Source organism: Hippopotamus amphibius, chromosome 6 (assembly GCF_030028045.1).
Source record: "Hippopotamus amphibius kiboko isolate mHipAmp2 chromosome 6, mHipAmp2.hap2, whole genome shotgun sequence".
Classification (NCBI taxonomy): domain Eukaryota; kingdom Metazoa; phylum Chordata; class Mammalia; order Artiodactyla; family Hippopotamidae; genus Hippopotamus; species Hippopotamus amphibius.
In genome coordinates this window covers 53,617,247-53,643,913 of record NC_080191.1, presented here as the reverse complement: position 1 = coordinate 53,643,913, position 26,667 = coordinate 53,617,247, and the positions used below count along the sequence as shown (strand labels likewise).

The window sequence follows — 26,667 nt, the reverse complement described above, 5'->3', positions numbered from 1 at the left end:
GCACAGGTGCAGTGCTACCCCTGGCCCTGGGTTTGGCTATCACTGCTTTGCTGCTTCTCATGGTTGTTTGTCGACTACGACTGGTGAAACAGAAACTTAAAAAAGCTCGTCCCATTACATCTGAGGAAGCTGACTACCTCATAAATGGGATGTATCTATAATAAGTATAATTTAAATAGCTGAGGGCAAGGACATGTTTCATTTATAATTTATACATATTTTGGGTTCTGGTATATATAACCTCTTCTGTTTTTAACTGAGCTAAGAAAACTACAGAAAACCCTGAAGATTCTGTAAATACTAAACCTCTGTTTTTATTTATTGATTTTCCTTGGGAAGTATGTGAAGTATTTTGAAATTTAGAGAGATGTTCATACGATTAAAAAGACTTTTACAAATCTAATTCTGATTTACATAAGCTGTCCCTAAAAATAGAAATTTGTAGTTAGCCAAGGCAGAAAATTCAGAATCTCTAAGAGGTGCCTGAGAATGGCAGTGTTAACTCTTTACTTTCTAGAAGCCAGCTATCGGCACTTTATACCACCCCACTTCCCTTGTGCTGTGGTCCTCCCATTCCTCGCTTTAAGCTTCCAGTACTCTCCTTTTTCTCTTCTCTTCAAAACCTCTTTCTGAGGATGGATCTCAAGTGAGTGTACACTTTCAATGAGATGTTATCTATGGCAGGAATATCTAAGTTATAAACCTAATGAACACATCAGTGAGGCCTCAGGGAAGGTGAGTATCAATTCTTCCCAATGCCTGACATCATGTCACATAGGTGGCTGCTTCATTCTCCCGAAGGAGAATAACTCAGACTTTGGATTACAAATAGCTCTAACATGGTCATGGAAGCAGAGAACCTGGCAGGTCAAAAATTTTAACAGAAACTTAACTGAGGGAAAAATGAGCAAGGAGGATGATTAATTCTTTTTTATATCTGTTCAACACTGCTCGATGGTCCAGAACACAGCAGCTCATTTATATAGTTACTGGTTTTCAACTTTAGTGTGTGTTGATGGAAGAAAAAAAAACTGCATTCAAATTGAAAAACCGAATACTGAATGGATTTCTGGGTACAGCTTTTGTAAAAGTGTCACATAGTTTAAGTATCAATGGTTCTTCCATTCAGTGGAGTGATGCAGTTTTTCCATTATTCATTTAATGCTTTAAAATGTTATAATATGAAAATAAATCAAAAAATAAAATAAAAAAATAAAAATAAAATAAAATGTTATAATATGCAAACTGCTAATGCCAGGCTTATGTATTCCCAGAGCATAAAGGAGTTTTGCACAAATCCATTTTTACAGAAAACCAGGATCTAGCTTAGCATCTTTTACCTTTTAATCTGTAGGATTTTAAAGGCATATTATTTCCACCATTGCCTAGTGCTGGGATTATACGCATTTTAGAAATTATTCTACTGAGAGGAACGTATAATGTGATGCTCCTATTTATATAATAGTTTTTTTTTTACCATAAGTGGCAAATCTTTAAAAATACTTGAAAACCCTCTAGAAAACTATTTTTAGACTGAAACTGATGTAGGTTATTCCTTTAGCAAAGGACTTAATTTGGGTCAGAGATATACGTTAACAAATGTATAGTTCTAGGAAAACAAAGAAATTGATTATTTTTATTTCCTGAGAAACTGAAGGATTTTGTTTCATTTTAGAATTGAGCAAAGATTTAAATTTCTCCTTAAGGAGTTTAGAGAAATGACTGTGTGAATGAACTTAGGATGTTTGTATTCTATATGTGATGCTGTGCAGTTTGTTTTTATATAGAAGGATGTCACCTATAGCCATATCCAATAAAATAAAAACTGATGAGGCATGCATCTTTCAGCACATCTTTTACACATGGAGAAATTAAACACAATTTAGTATTGCTATGGTGTTGAAATACTTGATAAAAGATGTCCCATATCTATGTGTACAATATTCTTTAATAAACTGTATTATATTCTTAAGCCTTTCTGACAACTTTTCATATAATCATAGTTGCTAGTACAGATGCTCCCTGATGTACATTGCTTTGACTTACATTTTTTTTACTTTATGATGGTGCAAAAGTGATACACATTCAGTAGAAACCATACTTAGAATTCTGAATTTGGATTTTTTCCCAGGCTAGCGATATATTGAGAGAGATACATCCTCTCTCATGATGCTGGACAGTGGCAGTGTAGGTCTTTTTCCCCAGAAAATATCCTTTTTACTATTGGTTTAAAACTGATACAGTAGTGTTAACATGGAAATTTGCAGGCTCTTTGATCTATGAGATAATTTCTAGGCGAAATTCTTACAGGATAATCACCAAAAAACCTAAATACATAGTGCTGGCAAAAGAAATTACTCAATGTAATGCAGTCCTTTATAGGGCACAGTAAAGTGTTCAGAGCATGGGAATTCAAATACAAATGTCCTTAGCTGCCCTAGGTCCCTGGATTGCTGCCTCTTAAAGTATCCTCAGTATTGACATCGCCTGCCCTTTGGACTTAAAAATTATTCTGTGGTGCCCGTCCTATTGGGACACTCCACTCAAGTGAGAATGAGTTCTTTAGATCCAGCAGTTCTAGAACTTCCTCTCATGTAAGGAAAGAAAAAGGAAAGGAAGTGAAGGGAAAGGGAAGAGAAGAACAGAAAAAGGGGGGAAAGAGAATGAGGAAGAGAGGGCGGGTTTCCCTGGGCTAGTACAGCAATCTACAGGAAATACAGCAAGGGAGCTCTTCACAGAGGCCTAGCCCAAACAACACACAGTCAAAAAGGTAAAGCCTGAAGTGGGAAACCAACAACTACTGTTGTAGTAATGATATTAGAAGCATTAAGCATAGAGAAATTATCATACTTTTTTTCCTTTTTATTATATTATAATACATAAACACAAACTTCCTTGGGCTCCATAGGCCAACCAGTTTTCTTCAAGCAGGATTTTTAGTGGCACTCTTTGAACCACCCTTTCAGGACAACAGGGACAAAATACTGTCATCTTCTTGGAAAATGGTAGGAGAAATTGAGAAAAGAAACTGAATCTGATTAGAACTGGTTTGTTTTACTGAGTATAGTTCTTTAAGAACACAGTAAGTTGTAGGAAATGATTTACACCCTGCAAGAATTTTACTACTTACCTAAAATAAGTTACTAGTTTTTTGAACCCCATTTAGAACATTTAAAAAATAACCCGTTTGTTATTTCATTTGTAAGACTAGTTTTCAATTACCATAGTCACATGAGTTTAGTTCTGTACCAAACTATTAGAAAATTTGTTAACATTTAGCCGAAAATCAGAAACACCTGTCTCTCTAATGAAACAAAATTAGTTTTTTCTTGCCTGACAATGAGATGCCAAGAATAGCTTCAAAGAATTCATGAATATTAAGTTATTATTTTAAAATGTTACTGTATTTTAAAATATATTGAATTTTTAAGATGCCTTAGTATAAGTAGCTTATAGTCAATTTAACAGTGAAATCAACTTTTTTTTTTGAACAATGAAGATTTCAAAAATTAGGGCAATGGGATTTTTAAATATTTGCATAATGTTAATGAATAATTTTAGCCCAAATGTCACTTTTTAATACTAGTTGGGAAAGAGTTGAAACCCTCATTAGAAACTAGAATTCTTAATTTAATTCTTAATTGAGAGCTAGATTTGGCTTTAATAAAATCAAATCTGTGGGGACTTCCTAGGTGGCACAGTGGGTAAGAAACTGCCTGCCAATGCAGGGGACATGGGTTCAATCCCTGCCCCAGGAAGATCCCACATGCCACAGAGCAACTAAGCCCGTGCGCCACAACTATTGAGCCTGCGCTCTAGAGCCTGTGAGCCGCAACTACTGAGCCCATGTGCCGCAGCTACTGAAGCCCATATGCCTAGAGCCCATGCTCTGCAACAAAAGAAACCACCGCAATGAGAAGCCCATGCACCACAATGAAGAGTAGCCCACGCTCGCTGCAACTAGAGAAAGCCCGTGTGCAGCAACAAAGACCCAACACAGCCAATAAAATAAATATTTAAAAAAATCAAATCTGTGAAAATCACCTTGTTTCAACAGGATCTCACTAGACTGGAACTTTTAAAAATATTTTTATTGTTATCCTTCATATTATGTAAAGGAATCACTTTTTTTAAATTTTATTTTTTTATTTATATATTATTTTTTTGGGGGGTACACCAAGTTCAATCATCTGTTTTTATACACATATCCCCGTATTCCCTCCCTCCCTCAACTCCCCCCCCCACTCTCCCTTGAGTCCCCCCAACCTCCCCGTCCCAATCCTCTAAGGCATCTTCCATCCTCGAGTTGGACTCCCTTTGTTATACAACAACTTCCCACTGGCTATCTATTTTACAGTTGGTACTATACATATGTCTGTGCTACTCTCTCGCTTCGTCTCAGCTTCCCCTTCACCCCCCGCCACCCCCAAACCTCGAGTTCTCCAGTCCATTCTCTGCATCTGCATCCTTGTTCTTGTCACTGAGTTCATCAGTACCATTTTTAGATTCCGTATATGTGAGTTAGCATACAATATTTGTCTTTCTCTGACTTACTTCACTCTCTATGACAGACTCTAGGTCTATCCACCTCATTACATATAGCTCCATCTCATCCCTTTTTATAGCTGAGTAATATTCCATTGTATATATATGCCACATCTTCTTTATCCATTCATTTGTTGATGGGTATTTAGGTTGCTTCCATGTCTTGGCTATTGTAAATAGTGCTGCAATAAACATTATGGTACATGTTTCTTTTGGGATTATGGTTTTCTTTGGGTATATGCCCAGAAGTGGGATTACTGGATCATATGGTAGTTCTATTTTTAGTTTTTTAAGGAACCTCCAAACTGTTTTCCATAGTGGCTGTACCAACTTACATTCCCACCAACAGTGCAGGAGAGTTCCCTTTTCTCCACACCCTCTCCAACATTTGTTGTTTCCAGATTTTGTGATGATGGCCATTCTGATTGGTGTGAGGTGATACCTCATTGTGGCTTTGACTTGCATTTCTCTGATGATTAGTGATGTTGAGCATCTTTTCATGTGTTTGTTGGCCATGTGTATGTCTTCTTTGGAGAAATGTCTATTTAGGTCTTCTGCCCATGAGTGGATTGGGTTATTTGCTTTTTTGGTATTGAGCTGCATGAGCTCTGCTTGTATATTTTGGAGGTTAATCCTTTGTCCGTTGTTTCATAGGCAACTATTTTTTCCCATTCTGAGAGTTGCCTTCTAGTCTTGTCTATGGTTTCTTTCACTGTGCAAAAGCTTTTAAGTTTCATGAGGTCCCATTTGTTTATTCTTGATTTTATTTCCATGATTCTAGGAGGTGGGTCAAAAAGGATCTTGCTTTGATGGGTGTCATAGAGTGTTCTGCCTACGTTTTCCTCTAGGAGTTTTATAGTGTCTGGCCTTACATGTAGGTCTTTAATCCATTTGGAGTTTATTTTTGTGTATGGTGTTAGGAAGTGTTCTAATGTCATTCTTTTACATGTTGCTGTCCAATTGTCCCAGCACCACTTATTGAAGAGGCTGTCTTTTTTCCATTGTATATTCATGCCTCCTTTGTCAAAGATAAGGTGCCCATATGTGTTTGGGCCTACTTCTGAGTTCTCTATTCTATTCCACTAGGAATCACTTCTAATAAGGAAAAATGAAATGCTAAAATATTTTAGAAATTATGGATACTAAAGATTAAAGAGACATTTCCTCTCTGACCAAAATATAAATTAATTCAATTATTTTCAAGAGAAAAGTTCATAGCTATAGTTAAAATTCATTATTTCCATCTTAACCCATTCATTGATGCTCTGCAGGGGTCAAACCTGTGCCCCCTGCAGTGGAAGCTCGGAGCCTTAACCACTGGACTGCCAGCGAAGTTCCTAAAAATTTTAATCAAAAAGTGTAAAGTCCAAGAGCAATGCTTGGCATAGCATTTGTCTACACCAAACAGATGCCACTCAGTTTGTCTTATGAGATTTATAAACTGTCTCCTCAACCAGACTGCAAACTCCTTGAGAGTAAGGGCCTTTTTCTACCCCTAAGACCTAACAAAGGGACTTATATACAGTAAAATGTTGACAATGGCTAGAAAGGATACAGACTAATGAATAAGTTGAAGAATTAATATAGAGTCCTAAGGAATACTTGACCTTTGAAACTACCACAGATGACAGAGTCCTGGATCAAAAGGGTTCATGGCCTGAGTCCAGAAGCAATACTAACAACAGCAAACTGAAGCCAGCAATGAACAACTTTTGGCCACCAACTAATGTAAGTTTCTTGTGCCTAAGACCTTGCCCAAGAAAAGACACTGGTGAAAACATGTATGCATAATTTTTTAAAAGCCATTTTCAAAGAAGTAATGTTTAAAACTTTAACTTAAGAGGTGGCGGAGAGGTGCCTCATCTCCTCACTAAAGATCTGCTTGCCAGAATCATACACACTTACACACAGAAGAGAGAAGGAAGGGCTTTGCTGGGAGTGCTAGTTCTGCTAGCTCTAGAGCTTATATTTCTTCAAGTCCTAGGACCCTTAGAAAAACTAAGATCTTACTATAAAAGTATAAAATCACAGCATTTAAGCAAGATCCCAATGTGTTATTGCCTTCTTAGAAACTCATTTTACAGTCATTATATTAATAAATCTATTTATAGGTAATAGATAGGTTTTGGTAAATTTATCCTCAACCCTGTTCTTTCTTGACGTTAAGTCCATTCATTCATTCATTCATTCAGCATTTACTGTATATCTACAAGAGGCCCTGTGTTAGGCAAAGAAAAATAGTAAATGAGGTGCAGTTCTTGTCCTCGAGAAACGTAGTCACATTCCTCAAATGTACAGTTAGATTAATGCTCTTAACCTACTCAGATTTCACAAGATGGAGCATCAGAGAAACAACTTTTTCACTGTGATCTTAGCATTCTGTACCTGGTGGACATGTGATTCCTCTATATTCAAACACCACCAATGCCTCTTTCACTTTTAACTTTATTTGGCAAAGCAGCACTGCATAAACTGTTCAGTAACTAGGACACAGCTTACACAGCATGTTAAATTCATATACATTATGAGCAGCAAATTAGAAACAGAAAAAACAATACTGAGCTACAAGTCTATAATTTTTAGAGAGAAAGGAAGGACTACGTCAGTTATGTCCAATCTGAACAGCTGCGTGTTTTAAGGGACAACACCTGCCGTCTTCTTAAGTTTTAATATTTACAAATGCTTAGTTTTAAGGTAACAAAGCAGCTGATTGTATCTACAACATGCTATTCTATGACACGACATCAAAAGCTTTAAAAAGGAAGCTCATCTCTATTTTCTTAGTAGCATCTAACATATACTCAAAAACCAAGAATCTTAACTTGTGAATGGTGGTGTTATCTGATGCACAAAAGCAATCCGATAAATTAACATCAGAACAGAATTAAGTGTCTAAGAAAAGAAAAGCCACTCCTCAAAATCAACTCACAAACTATGTTTTCCATTTTGCAGAACCCCTTCTTTTAATATTTAAAGTAAAACATGGGCATGTTAAAGTAATAATACACAAAATTATACTTTGCATCCTTCTACCAATTTGGCTTCTGTGCCTCTGTGAAGAATTAGAAACCCCACAAAACCACACACTTTCATGCTGAAAACAGTGTAAGAAAGTCCAAAACAAGCTGTGATGCTGTTGATTTTCAAAAGCTTTGAGGACTGAGATGAGCAATCCACTGTAATATTATATACTGGTCAAGCTGATGTTGCTTTTACAGTTCGTCCCTGGGGAAAAAAAAGAAATATATAAGTAGGAGTTACATATTACAAAACTTGGCTTTCTAATAATTTAGATACAAATAATAAGTCATTAAAAATACACTGATCCCCAAGCAATATATTATTAAAACAAAAACAGAAACAAAACTGAGCAAATGATCCAAGTCAAAGCAAAAATGGAAATCAGCCATTTCAAACATCCTTCATGCTACTCCAGAATGAAGAATGAAAACTAAAGGGCCTGAATTCTTTATTTTTTAATTCAAAAGTAATTTTCTTCCTTCGAGACCAAAAATTCAGAGAAATGATAACTTTTAGATCCAGGGTCTTGCTAATACTATTTACTGTAAAATAATTAGTATTTGGAGTTCAGATAATTTTTTACAAATTCACAAAATTGGACAAAAAATTTAGTCTTTTGTATAGGGTATCTGTTAGCAACTGTCGAGTGGGTCAGTCTCAACCCAAACTCTTTGTGAGAAAAAAGCATCATCTGTAGGTATAATATACCTGTCAGCTGATTTCATAAGGCAGCTTTATCAGCTCCAAAAGAAACCATTCGCTCAGCCAGGTGCAGCACTGTACCAGCAACTGCCAGTGAGAGGAAGGAAGGAATAAAAATGCAGTCTAAAATAAACTGTATGGTATATAAATTATACCTCAATAAAGCTGTTAAAAGTGAAAAAATAAAGCTACCAGAAAAGCCTAAAAGCTTCTTATTTGAGGATAATCTGAGTAACAAAAAACATTGTTAAAGATTCAAGTACTTTACGGGTAAAGAAGTATGATGTTTGCAACTAAAACTCAAGTGATTCAGGAAAAAAGGTTACATATATGTATATACAGAGAGAAAGAGGGAATGAAAGGAATGTGGAAAATGTTAATAACCGGTAACTCTGGATGAAGAGATTCAGGAGCTCTTTGTACTATTCTTGTAACTTGTCTATAATAAAAATTTTTAACTTTTTTTTAAAGCTGTTAAAATAAATTTGAAGGGAAGGTAAATAAAGGGCTAAAATTTTCCAGGTAAGTGGTGAATTAAGGGATTATTGGACAGTATGGTATTTTTTATAAAATATGAATTTTATAAATTGTGCAAGAAAATATTTTTAAAAATGACTTCTCCCATAAGCTGTCTTCGTCATACAACACTGGATTATCTGTTAAATGATAAGTTATCAGTTTTGGTTCCTCTTAATATAGTCTTCCAAATAATTTAAGTACTATATTTCTCATAAAACAGCTTTTACTTAAATTCATGCACACATTAAAATACTTAATCTTCAAAGAGTTCACTTGCAAAGTGCTCTATTCATAAATTCACTTGTGCTTTTTAAAATATGAATTAAAGATACTACTGTTGTTGTTTAATAATTTTACCACATTTTATTAACTTGTTGCAAGGCATTAAGGATTTTGTCAATACATATCCTTATTGCCCAACAATATAGTACAACATTTCTAAATATCCTCTCCATTTAAAAATTTTTTGAAAAGGGAAAAGGATAAAAACTCTCAACAAACTGGGTATACAGGGAACGTACCTCAACATAATAAAGGCCACATATGACAAGCTCACAGCTAACATCATATTCAACGGTGAAAAGCTGAAAGCTTTTCCTCTAAAATCAGGAACAAGACAAGGATGCCCACTCTCGCCACTTTTATTCAACATAGTACTGGAAATCCTAGCCAGAGCAATTAGGCAAGAAAAAGAAATAAAAGGCATCAAAATCGGAAAGAAAGAGGTAAAGCTGTCTCTTTTTCAGATGACAACTAACTAAAATTATACTAATAATAAACTAGCAAAAGAAAAATTAAGAAAATTTCATTTACAATTATATCAAAAAGAGTAAAATATCTAGAAATAAATTTAACCAAGGAGGTGAAAGAGTTGTACACTGAAAACTACAAAATGTTAATGAAAGACATTGAAGATGACACAAAAAAATGTAAATATATTCTACTCGTGGATTGAAAGAATTAATATTGTTACAATATCATACTACCCAAAGCAATCTACTGATTCAATACAATCCCTATCAAAATTCCAACAATATTTTTCACAGAAACAGAACAATCCTAAAATTTGTATAGAACCACAAGAGACTCCAAATAGCCAAAGCAATCTTTAGAAAGAACAAGAAGACTGGAGGCATCACACTTCCTGATTTCCAACTATATTACAAAGCTACAGTAATCTAAACAGTGGTATTTGGCAGAAAAACAGACACAAAGACCAATGCAATAAAGAGCCTAGAAATAAACCCATGCATATAGGGTCCATTAGTTAAGGAGCCAAGAATATACAATGGAGAAAGAACAGTCTCTCCAATAAATGGTATTGCAAAAACTGGACAGCCACATGAAAAATGAAATTGGACCCCTATCTTATACCACACACAAAATAATCAACTCAAAATGGATTAAAGACTTGTATGTAAGACCTAAACTTATTGTGGTGATCATCTTGCAGTATATACATACATCAAATCACTATGTTGTACACCTAAAACTAATACAATGTTATACATCAATTATATCTCAACAAAACTGGGAAAAAAATCATATTGTTAAAAAATGTTTAATGATGTGGGACGTTGGTGACATTTTATTAAATAAAAAGAGACTACAAAATAATGCTACTATATGATCTCAGGATTACAAAAGATATATATATATCTTACAGATAAAAGAAGAAAAAAATCTACAAAATGTTAATAAGAGGTTATCTCTAGATTTTGGGATTATGAGTGACTTTTTTCCTTGTATTTTTTTCCTGTTTTTACAATGCATATACATTACTTTGGTAGTCAGAAACAGTACTGTTGAAAACAAATAGAAGGCAATTTATAGCACAGCACCCCCCCCCCCAAAAAAAAATAAGGGAAAAGAAATTAAGTTTACAGACCTGAACTCTAACATTGAGGGTGCCAAGGAAAACCAAAAATTTGCTACCATGGTATGCATAACCTTTTCATATTCTAAGACTCCAAAATCCATTAACCTTATTAATTTTTCCTAATGTTTAAGATGATACATAATCATATTTTTCTTTATCTGACTTACATGCATAGATCATTTACAATAAAAAGTAGTATGTCCTAGAGGACTGGGATGGGGAGGTTGGGGGGTAGTCGAGGGAGGGAGGGAATATGGGGATATGTGTATAAAAACAGATGATTGAACTTGGTGTACCCCCCCAAAAATAATAAATAAAATTATTTAAAAAAAAAAGTAGTATGTCCTAAATTTCTAAAAGGGCTCTTTAAAATTGCTATATATGTGCTAATATTTCATTGGGTTAGTAACTGTATATATTTATTACTTTATTGTATAATAAATAATTATACATAATTTAACTATTAGGTTAATAACTGTAAGCTACTAACATTTAGTATTATATATTTCTTTAACAAGAACAACTGAATATATGTACTACCAGGGAATAACAATCAAAATTCATGAATGTTTTCTAATTAATGGGCTTTCTGAGGTAATAAAAGCTTTGTACAATTAACTTTGTACAAAGCATTATGAGAGACATAAAAAGAATTCCAGGGAATTCCCTGGTGGTCCAGTGGTTAAGACTTCACCTTCTAATGCAGGGGGTATGAGTTCGATCCCTGGTCAGGGAGCTAAGATCCCACATGCCTCACAGCCAAAAAACCAAAACATATAAAATAAACAAACAAAAAAACCCAGAAGCAATATTGTAACAGATTCAATAAGGACTTTAAAAATGGTCCACATCAAAAAAAAATCTTTAAAAAAATGAATTCCCAAAGCAACAGAATATATTCTTGCCTTTTAGAATGCAAAATATATCACAATGGTGTAACATATCAAGAAATTAAAAATGGACAGTAAAGAACAATACAGAACACAGGATCAACTGGATACCCTAGGACCTATACCATCAATCCTAGAAATGCCCAGTCGATTCGTAACATCTTTTCCATGTGTACATGGCACTTTAAGAGGACATTGATAGACAAAGTAATAACGGAATGAGAACCCTGAAACGTTCCTCAGTTTCACAAACCAGAGATGGACTTATTCCTCTGACTCTTCACTGCCTGGCTTAAACAGTTGCTCCCTACCACTCTTAAGGTAGAGGCAACACATTGCCTGTTTGTCTTTGTCTTTGGATTTTTTTGGATCCTCTACCTGACTGTAAGTTCGATGAGAATGCCCAGCTTCAAATTTACATTCGTGTATTCCTCACACTAGAGCAGTGCCTACATACTTATTGAATTAATGATGTATTAAGAATGTCCTCACATTGAAAAATATTTAACAAATCTGTTGAATTAATGATGAATTAATGATCACACTTGTTTAATGATGTATTAAGAATGTCCTCACACTGAAAAATATTTAACAAATTTAACAACGGAACAAATTGCCAAATAAAACTATTAGATGTTGCTTTTCCAAAGGCAATTTAAAATAAATCCATTTTTTTTTCTGTCAAGGATAGTTTAAGCATTGATTAGCCTGATGGGGATAGAAATAGGGCACACAAAAACTACATGTCCTCTCAAATCTATTCCATGCCTAAATTTAAAAAGGAGCAGAGGTATCTGCTGTATTGGAAGAAAGGGGAGGGAAGGAGGTGGTGAGAGCTGACTTCAGACTACATCTGGCACAGGGCCTCTTCCCCTCTGACTTCCACTTAATTCTGCCCCATATGATGCCCTGGCTAGAGAGAAGAGGGCGGGAGCAGAGAAAATTGAGGTGATTCATAGATGTGAAAGTAGCTCCTTCTCTGTATCACTACAGCTCCTGTCAGGGCCACCCCCCATGCCGCTGCTATCCCTGCTCTCAGTGGGCTCCAATAAAATTGTTTTCTCACCTTTAGGTCTAGGGTATTAGCTTCCTACTGTCACTCTGGGAATCCCTGCCTGGTCCCTGGGTATGTCACAACCTTTACTGGTTCCCGTAACCTTCCCCATATTTCCTTGAATAGTCCCATCATTAAAATCACTTCAAAATCCTAGGAGAGCACACTTTGTTTCCTGCCTAGACCCTGACTGATAGTTTATGAACACAAATAGAAAAAGCAGATTAGTAGTCTCTTAAGGTTTTAAGTTAACCGTTTATGTTTTACCCTTTCAAACATCCTATTTTCTAGTAATTTCTCTCAGTACAAAATTTTTTTTAATATGGCAGTTTTTTTCCAATTTCGTTTCTGGATTTTGTTTTACCTTTATATTCTTTAAACTTCATGATTTACAACTAAGTAACTGATTATCTCTCTAATTAGAACTACACCTTTGGATGTAGGAAAATGTGTTTGAACAAACAGAAAATTTGCAATAGAAAAAAATTAGAAAATCCTCTAGTACAACTAGAGAAAAGTTTCCAATGATGCATACACATAAAACGTTGCTCAATGTTTTAAAAAGTTGAAGGCCAAAAAGAAAACCAAGTATATATATTTAAATATTTGGTAAATGACTGAACAATTGTCCATAGATTTAAAAATTATTCTAAATTTAATACAAATAGTTTAGTCTTATCAGGATTAAAATACAGGAGTGTGTGGAAGCCTGAAGCTTATATAATTGGGTAAGGGGGGAACCTCTTTAGGCAGGAAAAAAAAAGGTAGACTAAAAACAAGATTATGCATATAAAATTCGGTATAAAGCCATGAAGGACCCAAAGCAAGCAACGGCCCCAAAGCTTAAGTTTCATTAGCTTCAAGCTAAATCCACCTCTGGTTATAAAAACAAAAATCTTTTTTTCTAACTCCTGCATTAATTTATGGTGGAATGTTTAATACCCATATTTAATATGTATAAAAGGAGAAACTTTATTAATGAAAATCTGAACTCTTACTTGATACCAAATTTCAGTAATTTCAGTGCTATGTTTGCCCCTTTTATACAGCAGCAATCATACAATTATATAATTATACAACCACACTAGAAGCAAAGTGAAGGAAGTTCATAACTATATCTGATTCTAACTGACAAGACTGATAGCTTTTTAAAAAATTTTTTAAAAAGAAGTGGCTGTTCTTTTTAAATTAGAATTCAAAGAAAATAGCTATAATTACATTAGGTGAAGAATTAAAATGCAGTTCCTAGTAAGGTATCCCAGAAATGGCCAATCAGAATTAGTCAAAAGTAAAACTCAGTTTTGAACAAACAGATTCGTTACCATTTTTGCTGCTAAACATTCATTCAAAAGGTGCCTTTCCAGAAAACAAAATTGAGAGGTCTATTAAACCTATAATCACCATTTTACTTATTAAGAAATCATCTTAAAATAAGTACCTGTCACATAAAAATAGATTCTAAAACAAGGAAACAGTAAGGCTTGTCTTAGTTTGGCATTTAATTTCAAGTAGTCTTACCTAATGTCACTCTTACTTATTGATCTCACTCCCTCCCGCTGGAGAGAGTGGGAAGGGGAAGAAGGAGGAGAATAAAAAGAGAAATCTTGGCTTCAAACGAAATATCCAGATTATACTTAGACACAGAAACAAAACCGGGCGTTAAAATGAGCCATGCTGTGCTGAGATTATGCTGCATGCTGTTGGCCCTTTGGGTGGGTGTGTGAGACCTGGGCACTCACTTACAGAATCCCCTCCCCGGGAACTAAGAGTAGCTTAAAAATGGGCCAGCCTGTTCTGTAAAACGGTGAGTTTCTTCCTTATAGTGGTTCTGAAACAACAGTGGAATGTAAAACAGGCACAGGGTGTCAAAAGTCTATGAACCTGATTGAAAGAAGTCAAACTGAGAGGGAGAATGTCCTCTCTGGGATTCTGACACCTTTGAAAACTAGGACAAGAGTATCTTTTCCCTTCTTTCTCTTTACAACAATGGTATAATAGAGATGAACTGGGGCAGGAAATGATGACCCCTTCTCTTCAGATAAAAGCCTTTGTTTCCATGACCATACAGCAGCTATAAAAATGAGTTGTAAATACAGAAACAGAGTGGCTGATAATAAAATAACCTTAGAAAGTATGGCTAAAAGCCTCCTTAAAAAGAAAAACACCTTTGTGCCAACCAAGTCTCACCCCCCTTTCCCAAAGATGAGTTAAATCAAAAGGACAGACCATGCAAAATTTTTCTACATTTTTAATGTAGTGAATTTCTGATGTTAAAATGGAGTAGCATAAAGGTGACAACCAAAAAAGCAGCTCTTGTAGTCTAATCTCTTAAAATCCACACCCTTTCACCTTGCATGTGTGGAAGAAGAAAGAGCAGAAGATAAAATCACTTCCACCTGGACCACTGCTTTTCTTTATCTGTTAAAGGCACGTATATCACTCCCATCAGAGGTTTCATTTTGACACTGCCATCTTGTAGCTTGTCATACTGCTCCAACATCTGGTTTCCACCTGCAGGACCAACTGGCAATATCAATCTTCCACCAGGCTTTAACTGGTCTATTAGCTATAAGAAGAAAAAAGCACATACACACCAAGTTATAGATTTTATATTAGGTCATTTTATTACATCACTATACACAACTTTCAGTGTCCATGGGCAGAAAGCAGAAATGTACTTCATTTAGTACATACGTACTTCCATTCCTAAACTTGCTACTCAATTACCCACTCACTCATTTACCTACTGACCTCCCCTACTACAGTACAAATTCTCTGAAGACAGGGACTATGTCTTATTCATCTTTGTGCCCTTAGCATCTAACATAGTACTTGGTACAACTGCAATGCTCAAAATGTTTGAGTTGAACCACATAATGTAGGATTATCCTCTTGGGAAGGCCAAAGGCAAAGCAGAAAATTTCAATTCCTATATGCCTGTTTTGAACCTTTGTAGTTTGGAGAGGAGGAGGGGAAGTATAGAAAATCAGCAAGGAACCCCTATCCTCCCTAAGAATTTAAGGCATCACTGAACCAAAGATAAGGGAACCTTGGTTTTATGACTGAACTTAGGACTACTGGCACCATGACATGATGAAGGAAGGTAGGGCTGGAGTCCCTGCAGCATTAGAATGAGGATGCCTCGTCAATGAAGAACTAAAACTGCTCAGTGAAAGCCACTCCAGTCAGAAAAATTTTAAGTCACATGCTACGATCTGAATATAGCCTGAGAGATGACCACTAATCAAAAACAGTAAGGAGGAAACCTTACTTTGGATAGTATTATTCCAGCGTAGGGTGTCCTTAATTAAAATTTTGGTTGTCAGCAAGTCTACCTTATTTTTTCCCTTTGAATTTTTCTAAATGTCAAGGTTTTTAATGAAGAAAGAGCAGACTTCTTCCCCCACTCCAATCTTGCTCCCTAAATCCATTAATTTTGAATCCTTTTAGCTGTCTTTTTTTGTAGTGCCTACTTCTAAAGCATGTCTGTTTTTTTTAACTGAAATATAATTGACATATAAAGATATATTAGTCTTAGGTATACAACACAATGATTTGATATACATATATAATGCTAAATGATTACCACAATATGATTACCACAATAAGGTTAATTAACATCCACTGTCACACAGTTACAACTTTTTTTCTTGTGATGAAAACTTAAGATTTACTCTTAGCAATTTTCAATTATATAATATAGTATTATTAACTACAGTCACCATGTTGTATAATATTTCCTTTTTTATTTCAAATTATATGCTAGATGAGGACTAAGCTGTCGTACATAAACAGTTGTCCCTCTGTATCCAAGGGGGATTGGTTCTAGGACCAAAATCCACAGACACTCAAGCTCCTTTTATAAAATGGTGTAATATTTGCATATAACCTATATATCCCATATACTTTAAATCATCTCTAGATTACTTATTATACCTAATACAATGCAAATATCATGTAACAGTTGCCAGGGGTGACAAATAAGTTTTGCTTTTTGGAACCTTCTGGAATTCTTTTTTCTTCTGAATATTTTCGATGCATAATTGGTTGAATCCTTGAATATGGAACCCTCGGATACAGAGGGCCAACTGTATTCTGCTCCCTTCCCCCAACCCAACTAATATCATAATTTTTTATTAAAACCATTTTCAGTTATGACTGTGTAAATAATTTGCGACTGAGCCAAGAGGTTCCCAATGATTGTTTCCTTTCTTATATAATAGCTGTTTTCCCTGCAGTTAAAAAGTGAAGTTTTTTTCTTTCTTCATTCACTTAATTTTCTTTGTAACTGTTTCTAAATCTTGGTACCCTCCCAATAGCTTCTTAATGAAATTTTCACACAGTCATATCTAACTTGTAATTAGTGCCTTGCCTTTTTTTTTTTTGCTGCCCGCACCCCCCCCCCTTTTTTTGTAGGCTCCCTTCTAGGACCTTCCTCCTCTACTCTAAATCTGGATTGGTTATTCTCCAGGCCTGCTGCACAGCTTTCATACTGGGAATTCCCTTTGCAATAATACTGGTAACTCCTACCACCTCTCTCCTGAACAAGATGTCCTACGTTCCCAGATACTATGGCTGCTTCTTTCCGGTTTTTCCTGCTGTCTCTCTCCTCCCTCATTTTTTGATGATATCATTAAGGCAATTCCTCCAGAAGTATTCTGTGAAACAGTACGTGGGTATTTTTAGAGAGAGAGACTGAGATTTGCAAGTCTAAAATTATCTTTATTCTATGTATTTAGTGATATGTGTGGGTACAGAATTCAAGATTGGAAATCATTTTCAATTTACAGTTGTGATAGTTTGCCTCTGACTTGTTCATTCTTATGTTGCTTTTCTACAGTCTGATGCCTTTCTGACTACCGACCGTTAACAGATTGTCTATTTTGTTTTTCTGGAAACTTTTAGAATATTGTCTTTACCCATAACATTCTGAAATATCATGGTGATACTGAGGTTTTTTTTTTTTTAATTCATTGTACTAGACGCTCAATAGACCTTTTCAAACTATAGAATCATGTCTTTCAGTTCTTGGAAATTTTCTTAGGGCTTACAAGCTTAGGGCTAACTGTTTCTCATAAAGAATCTCAAGTTGGCAGCACCGCTTTTCAGGGCAAAGCGTCATCTCTGGTTTCCAAGGCCCTGATGCCTCCAACATCTAAGCTTTTTGTGGGTTCTGCAGAGCAAACTACTTCTGCAATGATACTCCCCTCTCCAGTCTCTTTGGTTCAACTTTCCTCCACCCTTCCAGGTCAGTTATTACTCCATCTGCTTTCTGTCTGCACACACTGTAGAGTTCAGAATTACAGGTATAATCTCCTAGATAACTGAATATGGAGTTTGTGTTTCTGTTTCTTGTTTTTCTTGTTGTTTTGGGGTGATATCCAAAGGAGGCATAAACATCTTTACTCTATCCTCTTAAAACTGGAAAGCCCCTTCAGCATGTCTATCTGCTAACGTAATCAGATGTAAAAAGCCCCCGCAAATAATACTTTCAAGTGCTATTACAAATGTTCACATTCATACTGAGCTAAAGCCAGAAATGCCCTTTGAGATCACCTTAGGGTCTTAGTGGGGAAGATGAGCCCTGTACCGAAGACCTTTCATTTAAACACAGCTCTGTTTCAGATTTTAATTGTTCTTACTAGGATGCTAATATTTAAAAAAAAAAATTTAAAAAGTTAAAAAACCTATGGATCCCGTGTTCATATGTGAAAATTCATTAAGTTATTCATTTATGACTTGTACACCTTTCTACATCATGTTAATACTTCAATTAAAACGGGTTAAAAGCACCGGTTTGGTCTTTTTTTTTTAAAACAGATAACAGGGCCAAAGAGAATAGTTAATTTTCCTAAACTCAATCAGCCAATGAGTAACAAGTCAGTGACCAGAACAAATCTCCCAACTTTCAGCTTCTCATAACTGTGTAAACACATACATACAAAAAAACCACTTCCAGGTGGGGGAGTAGATGAGACTGGGCAGAAGAGACCGGGACACTTTTAGCCCCTTGTCATCTAGTCAAGAACTATGTAAAAATCACATGTAACAGAAACCTAAGCCAAGGATTATTGGGGCTGACATAAATTTATTAGAGTCTTATTAAAACAAAAACTCAATTTTGTACTTAAATATTTCCTTGGCTATGTAATATATACTGCTGGAATATCCTTCCCTCTCACTGCAACTATGCAAATCCTACTATTCTTTAAGATTCAGTTCAAATTTCATTCCTATATGAAGTCTCCTTGACTATTCTATACAACATACTCTCCCCTCCCTTGAACTCCTACAGTATATATTTTCTTTTCCCTTCAATATCTATCATCTGTATGACACATCTCTTCTGGAACATAAGGTTGTGAGGGTAAGATGTATGACAAATACTTCCTGGTCTTACCCATGAACCTAACATAGTCTTGCACATTCTGGTATTTAACAATACACCAAGTGATTATCAGGTCATGAACTCCGGAGGGATTTCCCCAATTCTATTGGTGTACTAGATCTTAGCTCAGTCAAATACTGCTTCAAATAAGACAGCCACGAGCTGGGGCTTAGTAATCTTCATGTCATTTATACAACTGTTAGCATATGAAAAAAACTGCCTACTAACTGTAATTAAAATGCACAATGTTTCAATTAAAAAGGAGTTGAGCATAATTATTGACCAGAAAAAAAAAAAAAAGCACAACGTAACATAGATGATATTCTGAACATCAACAGAAGTCATTTCCTATAAATTGTTAAGAGCTTTAGTTGAATTAAGCATACAAACAGGAAAAAAAAAAAACTCACTGCCTGGGGCACAACTGGGGCTGCAGCTCCTACATGGATAGCATCATAAGGGGCTTCCTCCGCATAGCCCATTCTTCCATCCCCCACTGAAAGGAAAAAATGCTTTAAAAATCTGTTCAGATAGAACTACCCAGTGTGAAGCATTACAGAAGGTTTAAAGCAGGGAAAGGATAGATTTTTAAGTAAATGATGCTGGGACAATTGGATATTCAAAGGAAAAAAAGATTCTTGGACCCCTACCTCATACATACGCAAAAACGAATGTCACAAAGATTAAAGGCCTAAATGTGAAAAGTTAAAATGGTAGTTCTTCTGAGAAATAATACAAGGACATGTTTTCATGATTTCAGAGTACTTTAAACAGGGTACAAAAAGCACTAGAAAAAATTGGTAAGTCTGACTACATTAAAATTAAAAATTTCTATTTGTCAAAAAACTACAGTATGAGAGTGAAAAGGCAGATCACAGAGTGGGAGAAGAGATTTATAATGTGTATAAACAGACAAAAGGCTAGTCACTGGAAGTCCTACAAATCAAAGAAAAAATAAATAACTCAATATCAGAATAGACATTTCACAAAAGAGGAAATCCAAGTGGCCAAATATATGAAATAGTGTTCAACCTCACTGATAAACAGGAAAATATAAAATTAAAATAACAGAGGTACTGCCATATACTAAGTGGGCAAAAAGAAAAATCTAGTAATACCAAGTACTGGTAGAGATATGAAGCAATAGGAACCCTAATACATTACTGATGGGAATGTAAATTGGTTTAGTCACTTCAAAAAACAGTTTTTACAGTATCTTTGGTCACTCTATGAACCTGCAACAACACACCTACAGAAATGAGTGTATTATCAGTGTATATAAGCATCTGGACTTATGTACGTTGTGAATATGCACCACTGTGAATATCTCCAAATCACAAACAACCCTAAATATCCATCTTCGGTAGCATTAATAAACAAATTCTGGTAATGTTCCTACAATGGAATGCTATACAGCAATAAAAATGAACTATATGCAAAAAGAAGGGTGAATCTTACAAACATAATATGAATGAAAGAAGTCATTCATCATAGAATACATACTGTATGGTTCCATTTAGCTAAAGCTCAAGATTAAATTAAACATCATTTATGGAAATGCAACTAGGTAGTAAATGCATAAAAGTAATGATACTAGTTACTACTAGGGAAAAGGGAGGTAGTTATGATGAGGAAAAAGCAAGCAGAGGACTTTCAAGGTACTAATAATGTTACATTTCTTGTTCAGTGTGGTGATTAAACAGGTGTTTGCTAAGTTTCACACATATTTTCTGCATATTTTGATGTCTGTTATTTTTCACAATATAAAACGTGCTCACATGGAAATGTGTCCATGTATACTGGATTGAAAAAAAGCAAACTAAAGGACAATATGTAGAGTATGAGTCAATTTAAAAACCGTGTGTGTATGTGTGTGTGTGAGTGTGTGTGTGCAGTTTACTCATATGTATATTTACACTAGAAAACTTCAGGAGGAAAAAGAGGGCCTTTCCTTATCTTACTTATCTCTGCACTGTTTAAATTTTTTATATTCAATAGCTGTTACTTTGATATTACTTTTTAAAAAGCAATGAAGAAAAAACTCAACATGGCATTTTCTGAAATAGTTAACAGTCATGTCACCTATAGTCAAGGTAAAACCAGTGTAACATTTTAGAGTAACTGCTCTTCTTGCTTAGTACTTAAAAGTGAATGTTTAAAAAATGCAATAATTTAGCTCTGAGTATTATGTAGCTTGCATGGGATTTTTCTGAAAATAAAAATTCTCCAGAGAGGAAATTTTTAAAGTTTTCTGATACTTACCAACCAGTTGCACTCTCCCTGAAGACAAAAGCATTGGGTCATCCTTTCTGACATTATTTATTGAGTCATCTACTAGCTCTTTAATGTGATCAATTCCTATGACTTTTCCACTGGGTCCAACCTGGAAGTGAGAGAATTATTCAATAGTTCACTGGTCTAAATTTGTCTTTCTAAAGTGTCATTAAAGTATTTCTTTATCCAAAGTCATATTCTGCAATGAGAAATCAGGACATGTAAACAGCTTTAAACCTCCAAGTAGATTGTTAAACACTCAGTTTATTATAAATTATTTGGCAAATACAACTTTCTCAACTGTAACCCTCAAATGAATAATGATATTTCAGTAATTAAGAAGCTAGAGTAAATTACAAAAATTTATAACACTAAAAAAATATATATAAATGTTATCTTTCTTCAATTTCTAATTTTTAAATCCAGGGCCTTGAAGTGGGACTTAGCTACCAATATTAAACGATACTTATTAGTGCAACCATTTTTCATTTAAGCTCCATTTAAAAGTATGACTTTAAATATTAAAATGCTACATAAAAATTTTTTATAGGGATTTCTATACCTGATTCTACTGCCACATGTGGGAAATATAAAAATACATAAAAACATAAAAATATAAAAAATATAAAGACTCTGAAGTCAGACTACCTGGGTTCACATCTAAGTTTCACCACTTACTTACAACCATATAACCTTGACAAGTTATTCTATCAATCAAGTTCCTCAGGTGTAAAATGAGGAGGAAGTAGGTACATACCTCATAAATGATGTGAGGAGTAAAGAGAATACCTGAAAAGCACTGAGAACACTGACTAGCACATGGTAAATGTGTGAAAAACATTTATTAGTATCATTTTCAAAAAGATAACTCAGAAATCTAATAACTTTTTAAAAAATGATTATGCCTATGAAACCATAAACGTCAAGCATAGAGAACAAGTCATTAATAAATAACATTTCTAGTCTTTAATCACATCCCATTAGTGAGGGTTTAACTTGAACAAAACAAGTCAAACAACTGAAAAGAAGTATCTGGATCCTTACTGTGTGCCTGGCACTGTTCTGGATGCTCAGGACACATCAATGGAAAAAAATCAGACAAAATTCCCACCCCTCTGAAGCCTACATTCCAGTAGTCTGCTGATTATATATTCATAGTAAATTAAATGGATTCTAGTCCAAAAGGATCCATAAATTTTAATTTAACTAGATCATAACCTTCCAAGCTGGCCTCCAGGTACAAGATTTTTCATAATCAACTTGATCTGATTATCTGAGCACAGATAAATCTTTACTCCAAGGTGCCTGAGTGGGCCTCCAGACTTATACTCTGGATAGTCATTTACCAGATAAGCCTATGGTGGTAAAATCTGAAGTATAATAAATAACTCATTTTTCTAAGAGCATTTTTCTTAATGTAAAAAAAGCTCTCCTTCAATCCTAATAAACCTGTGGGAGTGTTTGGAAATCAGGCTGTGTTATGTTCTGCCAGAAGAGAACTTGGAAGAATGAAGTTTGGGAGCTACTGGTTGCCACTTTGTGATCACAAGAGAAGAGCATATCTGATAATGAAGCCAACATGTAGAGAAAAGCAAAGTCAAACCAAGAACCAGAGAAAAACCCAGTGTCCATAATAACATTTGATCCTCTTCTGAATCCAGCTGTACAAGAAGCCAGATATACCTCTAGACTTTCCCATTATATAAACCAAATAAATTCCCTTCTAGTTCTGCCAGTTGGACTGAATGTTCTGTCAATTCAACAACAAAAAGAAATCCTAGGCAATACATATTCTAAGTGCTATCCTAGTGGAATTTAAAAAGAAAGGAACAAAGAAAACCTTCAAAAACTGCTAGTGAAAAAAATGTATAACCAAATCATATAATATGCTTCTGGTGGGGCCGGAATGGTAAATAAAGCTCTTACCATACGTGCAAAACATGCAGTAAGGATTCCACTTCCAGATCCTACATCAAGAGCTTTAGCTCCTTCATGCAATTGATCAAATAGGAGTTCTAGTGCATATGCATGCTGCCAAAAGAAAACAGAGCAAGTATTCATTTTTTTTCAAAATTCTATAAAGTATATATACCATGGTATATAAATAAAGCTGCTAACTTCTCACCAATTTTTCTACTATTGTCATCTACCAAAACAATGAAAACACATTATATACTTATATCAACACAGGAATTAGGTAAGAAAATTCTTGTTTGATTAAAATTCTTGTGTTTAGATAAAGTGTTTCAGTAATTTTAGATCTCCAGTGTGTCAATTTTTTAAATTCAATTAATTCAAAGTCAAAAGCTACAAAAAGATTTACAGTGAAAAGTCTCCATCTCACCCCGTCCCCAGTCTCACTGCCTAAAGGCAACCAATGTTACCAGTTTCTAGAAATTCCTTCCAAACATATTCACTTTATGCATATATAAGCAAATACATATGCATTTATAAATTTATTACATCTTGAAGGAGCTTCCTTATCAACACTTAAACAGTGTGTTCACTCTTTTTTATGGCTGAAGAGTATATTTTTGTATGAATGTATTATAACAAATATGCCTAATGAGAGAGATTTAAGTTAGCTTCAATCTTCTATAACAAAAGAGATAAAATAATCTTAAAAGGTATACCTGTAAGATAATATAATAATCTTTTTAATTATCTCGTAAAGTATATCTATAGGATAAATTCCTACAAGTGGAATTAAGGGGGCCAAACGACATATATTGTTATGTTTACAGTATATATAAATTACAAATCAAAATCATGTTGGTTATGCTTTGGACCAAACCAAGAAATAAGCCTTCTCTACTCCATCCTCTTTATAAACTTACATTTTAGTGCTTTCCCAAAATATGAGTTCAGAATTAATAAATGTTATCTCAAAAGCTGTCCTTAAATGCCTGGTATATCCATTATTAAAATCATCAGATCCAGTAGCAATAAGCATATTCACTATCAGATCTTGGTTGATAAAAATACACATCCATGAATCCATAGTGACAGTAAGTAAATACATCCTTCTATACATACATAAGTGGAGAATAAGGAGAAACTGGGGTGCAGATATAGATGAAATGAAGATACTACCTGAATCAGATGATTAAACTTAATATCACCAGTAATGGGACACTGTGACAGCACATGACATCTGCTAAAATACATCACTTCTAGGATATTCCAGGCAAAAATGCATAACATATCTAATCAAGAAGAAATAACAAACCTAAATTGAGAGGCACTCTATAAAATAACTGGCCTGTATTCATAAACATTTTTGAGACTGTAAAAGAAAAGACTGAGGGATTGTTCCAGATTAAAAAGACACGGCAATTGAATGAAACTCCTGTTCTTCAACTTTCTTTTCCTATAAAGGACATTACTAGAACAACTGATGAAATCTAAATAAGGTCTGTAAATTGGCTAACAGTGTTGTATCAATGTTAATTTCCTGATTTTGACAACTGTACTGCGGTTTTTTAAGTGAATGTCCTATTTTTAAAGGTAAAGAGCATTCTGTCTGCAAATTACTCCTAAAGACGGAGATAACCTTTGGGGAATGGGTAACAAGTATACAGGAATTGTTTGTACTATTCTTAGAACATTTCTGTAGGTCTGAAATTAGGCCAAAATTAAAAAAAATTTTTTTTAATCATCACAAACAGGTAACATTCAAAATGGAGGATAGAATGGAAACTCCCTATTATGGAAAACTAACTTAGGTGATAAAAGCTAGAATACTGGTTACCTTGAGGTTGGAGGCTGACTAGGAAAAGAAGCCTTTCTGAGGGAGCCTTCTGGGGCGCAGGAAATGTTCTGTATCTTGATCTGGGTAGTGATTACACATGCACACATGTAAACATTCATCAAGCTGTACACTTAAGATGTGTGCACTTTATTGTATGTATATTATAATTTAATAAAAAATTTTTCTTGAAAAGTAAAAAAAAGGAACAAGTTAAACACCACTAGGAAACATTTAACCAAGTTCAGAATATCGGAAATTCTACAGGACAAATGAACATATTTCGTCAATTAATAAATGGCATTTTAAAAGGGGAGACTGTTAAAATTAAAAGATACTAAAAAAGACTAAAAAAGACTAAAAAGGTGCAATGTTAGGCTCTTGTTTGGATCCTGATTTAAGCAAATCAACTGTAAAAGAATTTTTTGAAACATCTGGCAAAGTTTGAACATGGACTAGGTATAAGATAATAAATACTAAGGAACACTGTTAGGCATGATACGGTATCGTAGTTGTGCTTTTAGTCTTTCAGATTTATACTATTTAGGTGTAAAATAATATTATGTTTGGGACTGTTTTAAAATATTTCAGCAAAAGAGAATTATATAAAACAAGATTAGCAAATTATTGGTAATTACTGAAGTTGGGTGATGGCCACTTGAGGGTTCATTATATTATTCTATTTGCATGTGTGGTATTGAAATTTTTCCATATTAAAAATTTTAAAAAAAAGATGTTAAGGCTATCTTTTCCCACAATTAACATAAAAAGAGGATAAGGCCATTAACAGATGTAGCCTCATATAATTTGAGGATTTTCAAACTATGCTCCAGAAAGTCATTAAGGTTCCACAGAGCCCCTTTAGGAGTAACACACAAATGTAGATGGGTGGGTGGTGTGTTTGGGAAAAGAGTAATAGAGAAATAATTAAATTTTTCAATTTGTCATATAGATTCTTTTGCAAAGAGCTTCTTGCCTAATGAGTGAAAACCACTTGTACTATGAAAAAGAATCCTGGATTAAATGTTCAAAGTACTGGATTCTACTGGTTCTGCATTTATTACCCCTTGACATTGGAAATTATTTTTAGCTCGTTGTTCCTCAGTTTCCACATCATTAAAATGGAGAGAAAAAAGTTGTTCCTATTCTGCCTTCTCCACAGCAGCACCATTGTGAACAAAAGTGATAAAGTATGAAAGCACTTTATAAATTCTAAAGGACTTACAAATAAAAGGTATAATATTTACATTAATGAAAATTCAACCATTACAGCACAATGACCTGATTCTACTATTCTTTAAGATACTTCGAAGTCATTTATAGAGATAAAATTAACAATCAATTGATCTTTTACTTTCATTTAGTGTATTTTTGGTAAACTCTCTCTTTAGGAAAACTTGCTTATGTGGCTTCCCTCTTTTACTTGGTTAGAGAACACAATGACTTGGTTAATCAAAAAACTCTAGTTATTACCCTCCTTTCCCTTTTTCCTGCTATCCTGTCCCATCCCTTCCCTTTCTGAACAAGTCAATCCTAAATTAAGCTGGGCTAAGGTAGTTGCCCATACCCAGGTGGCAGAGAGGGTAGCTGCAGTGCCCAGTCAGAAGTGTCAGAGCCCAAGCAGGGTAAGGAGGGCATCTGTGTTCA

General features: G+C 34.7%; 2 protein-coding genes across 9 annotated transcripts in view; one reads left to right on the top strand and one right to left on the bottom strand.

Annotated features, from left to right (window-relative positions):
* Nucleotides 1-6,879, top strand: part of LRP11 (LDL receptor related protein 11) — a 51,995-nt gene extending 45,116 nt beyond the window's left edge. For 2 of the 3 annotated variants that reach the window (XM_057739325.1, XM_057739324.1), the window contains exon 6: nucleotides 7-6,879. In XM_057739325.1, the coding sequence (XP_057595308.1) occupies nucleotides 7-161 (155 nt within the window). In that variant the 3' untranslated portion in view covers nucleotides 162-6,879. The remainder of the gene's footprint in view (nucleotides 1-6) is intronic. The other variant, XM_057739322.1, reaches the window with a different exon arrangement.
* Nucleotides 6,880-6,972: 93 nt separating this feature from the next.
* The window catches only part of PCMT1 (protein-L-isoaspartate (D-aspartate) O-methyltransferase), a 43,420-nt gene continuing 23,725 nt past the window's right edge, over nucleotides 6,973-26,667 (bottom strand). Inside the window, exons 4-10 of one of the 6 annotated variants that reach the window (XR_009054336.1) lie at nucleotides 23,199-23,303; nucleotides 21,261-21,381; nucleotides 19,409-19,494; nucleotides 15,007-15,176; nucleotides 9,309-9,452; nucleotides 8,275-8,355; nucleotides 6,973-7,770 (exon numbers count right to left, since the gene is read on the bottom strand). Coding sequence is in view for 3 of the 6 variants with exons in the window: in XM_057739328.1 (XP_057595311.1) it covers nucleotides 7,758-7,770; nucleotides 9,309-9,452; nucleotides 15,007-15,176; nucleotides 19,409-19,494; nucleotides 21,261-21,381; nucleotides 23,199-23,303 (639 nt within the window). In the remaining 3 variants the exon portion in view is untranslated. Of the gene's footprint in view, nucleotides 7,771-8,274; nucleotides 8,356-9,308; nucleotides 9,453-14,959; nucleotides 15,177-19,408; nucleotides 19,495-21,260; nucleotides 21,382-23,198; nucleotides 23,304-26,667 lie in introns of all 6 variants that reach the window. The other 5 variants (XR_009054338.1, XR_009054337.1, XM_057739328.1 and 2 more) reach the window with 5 other exon arrangements.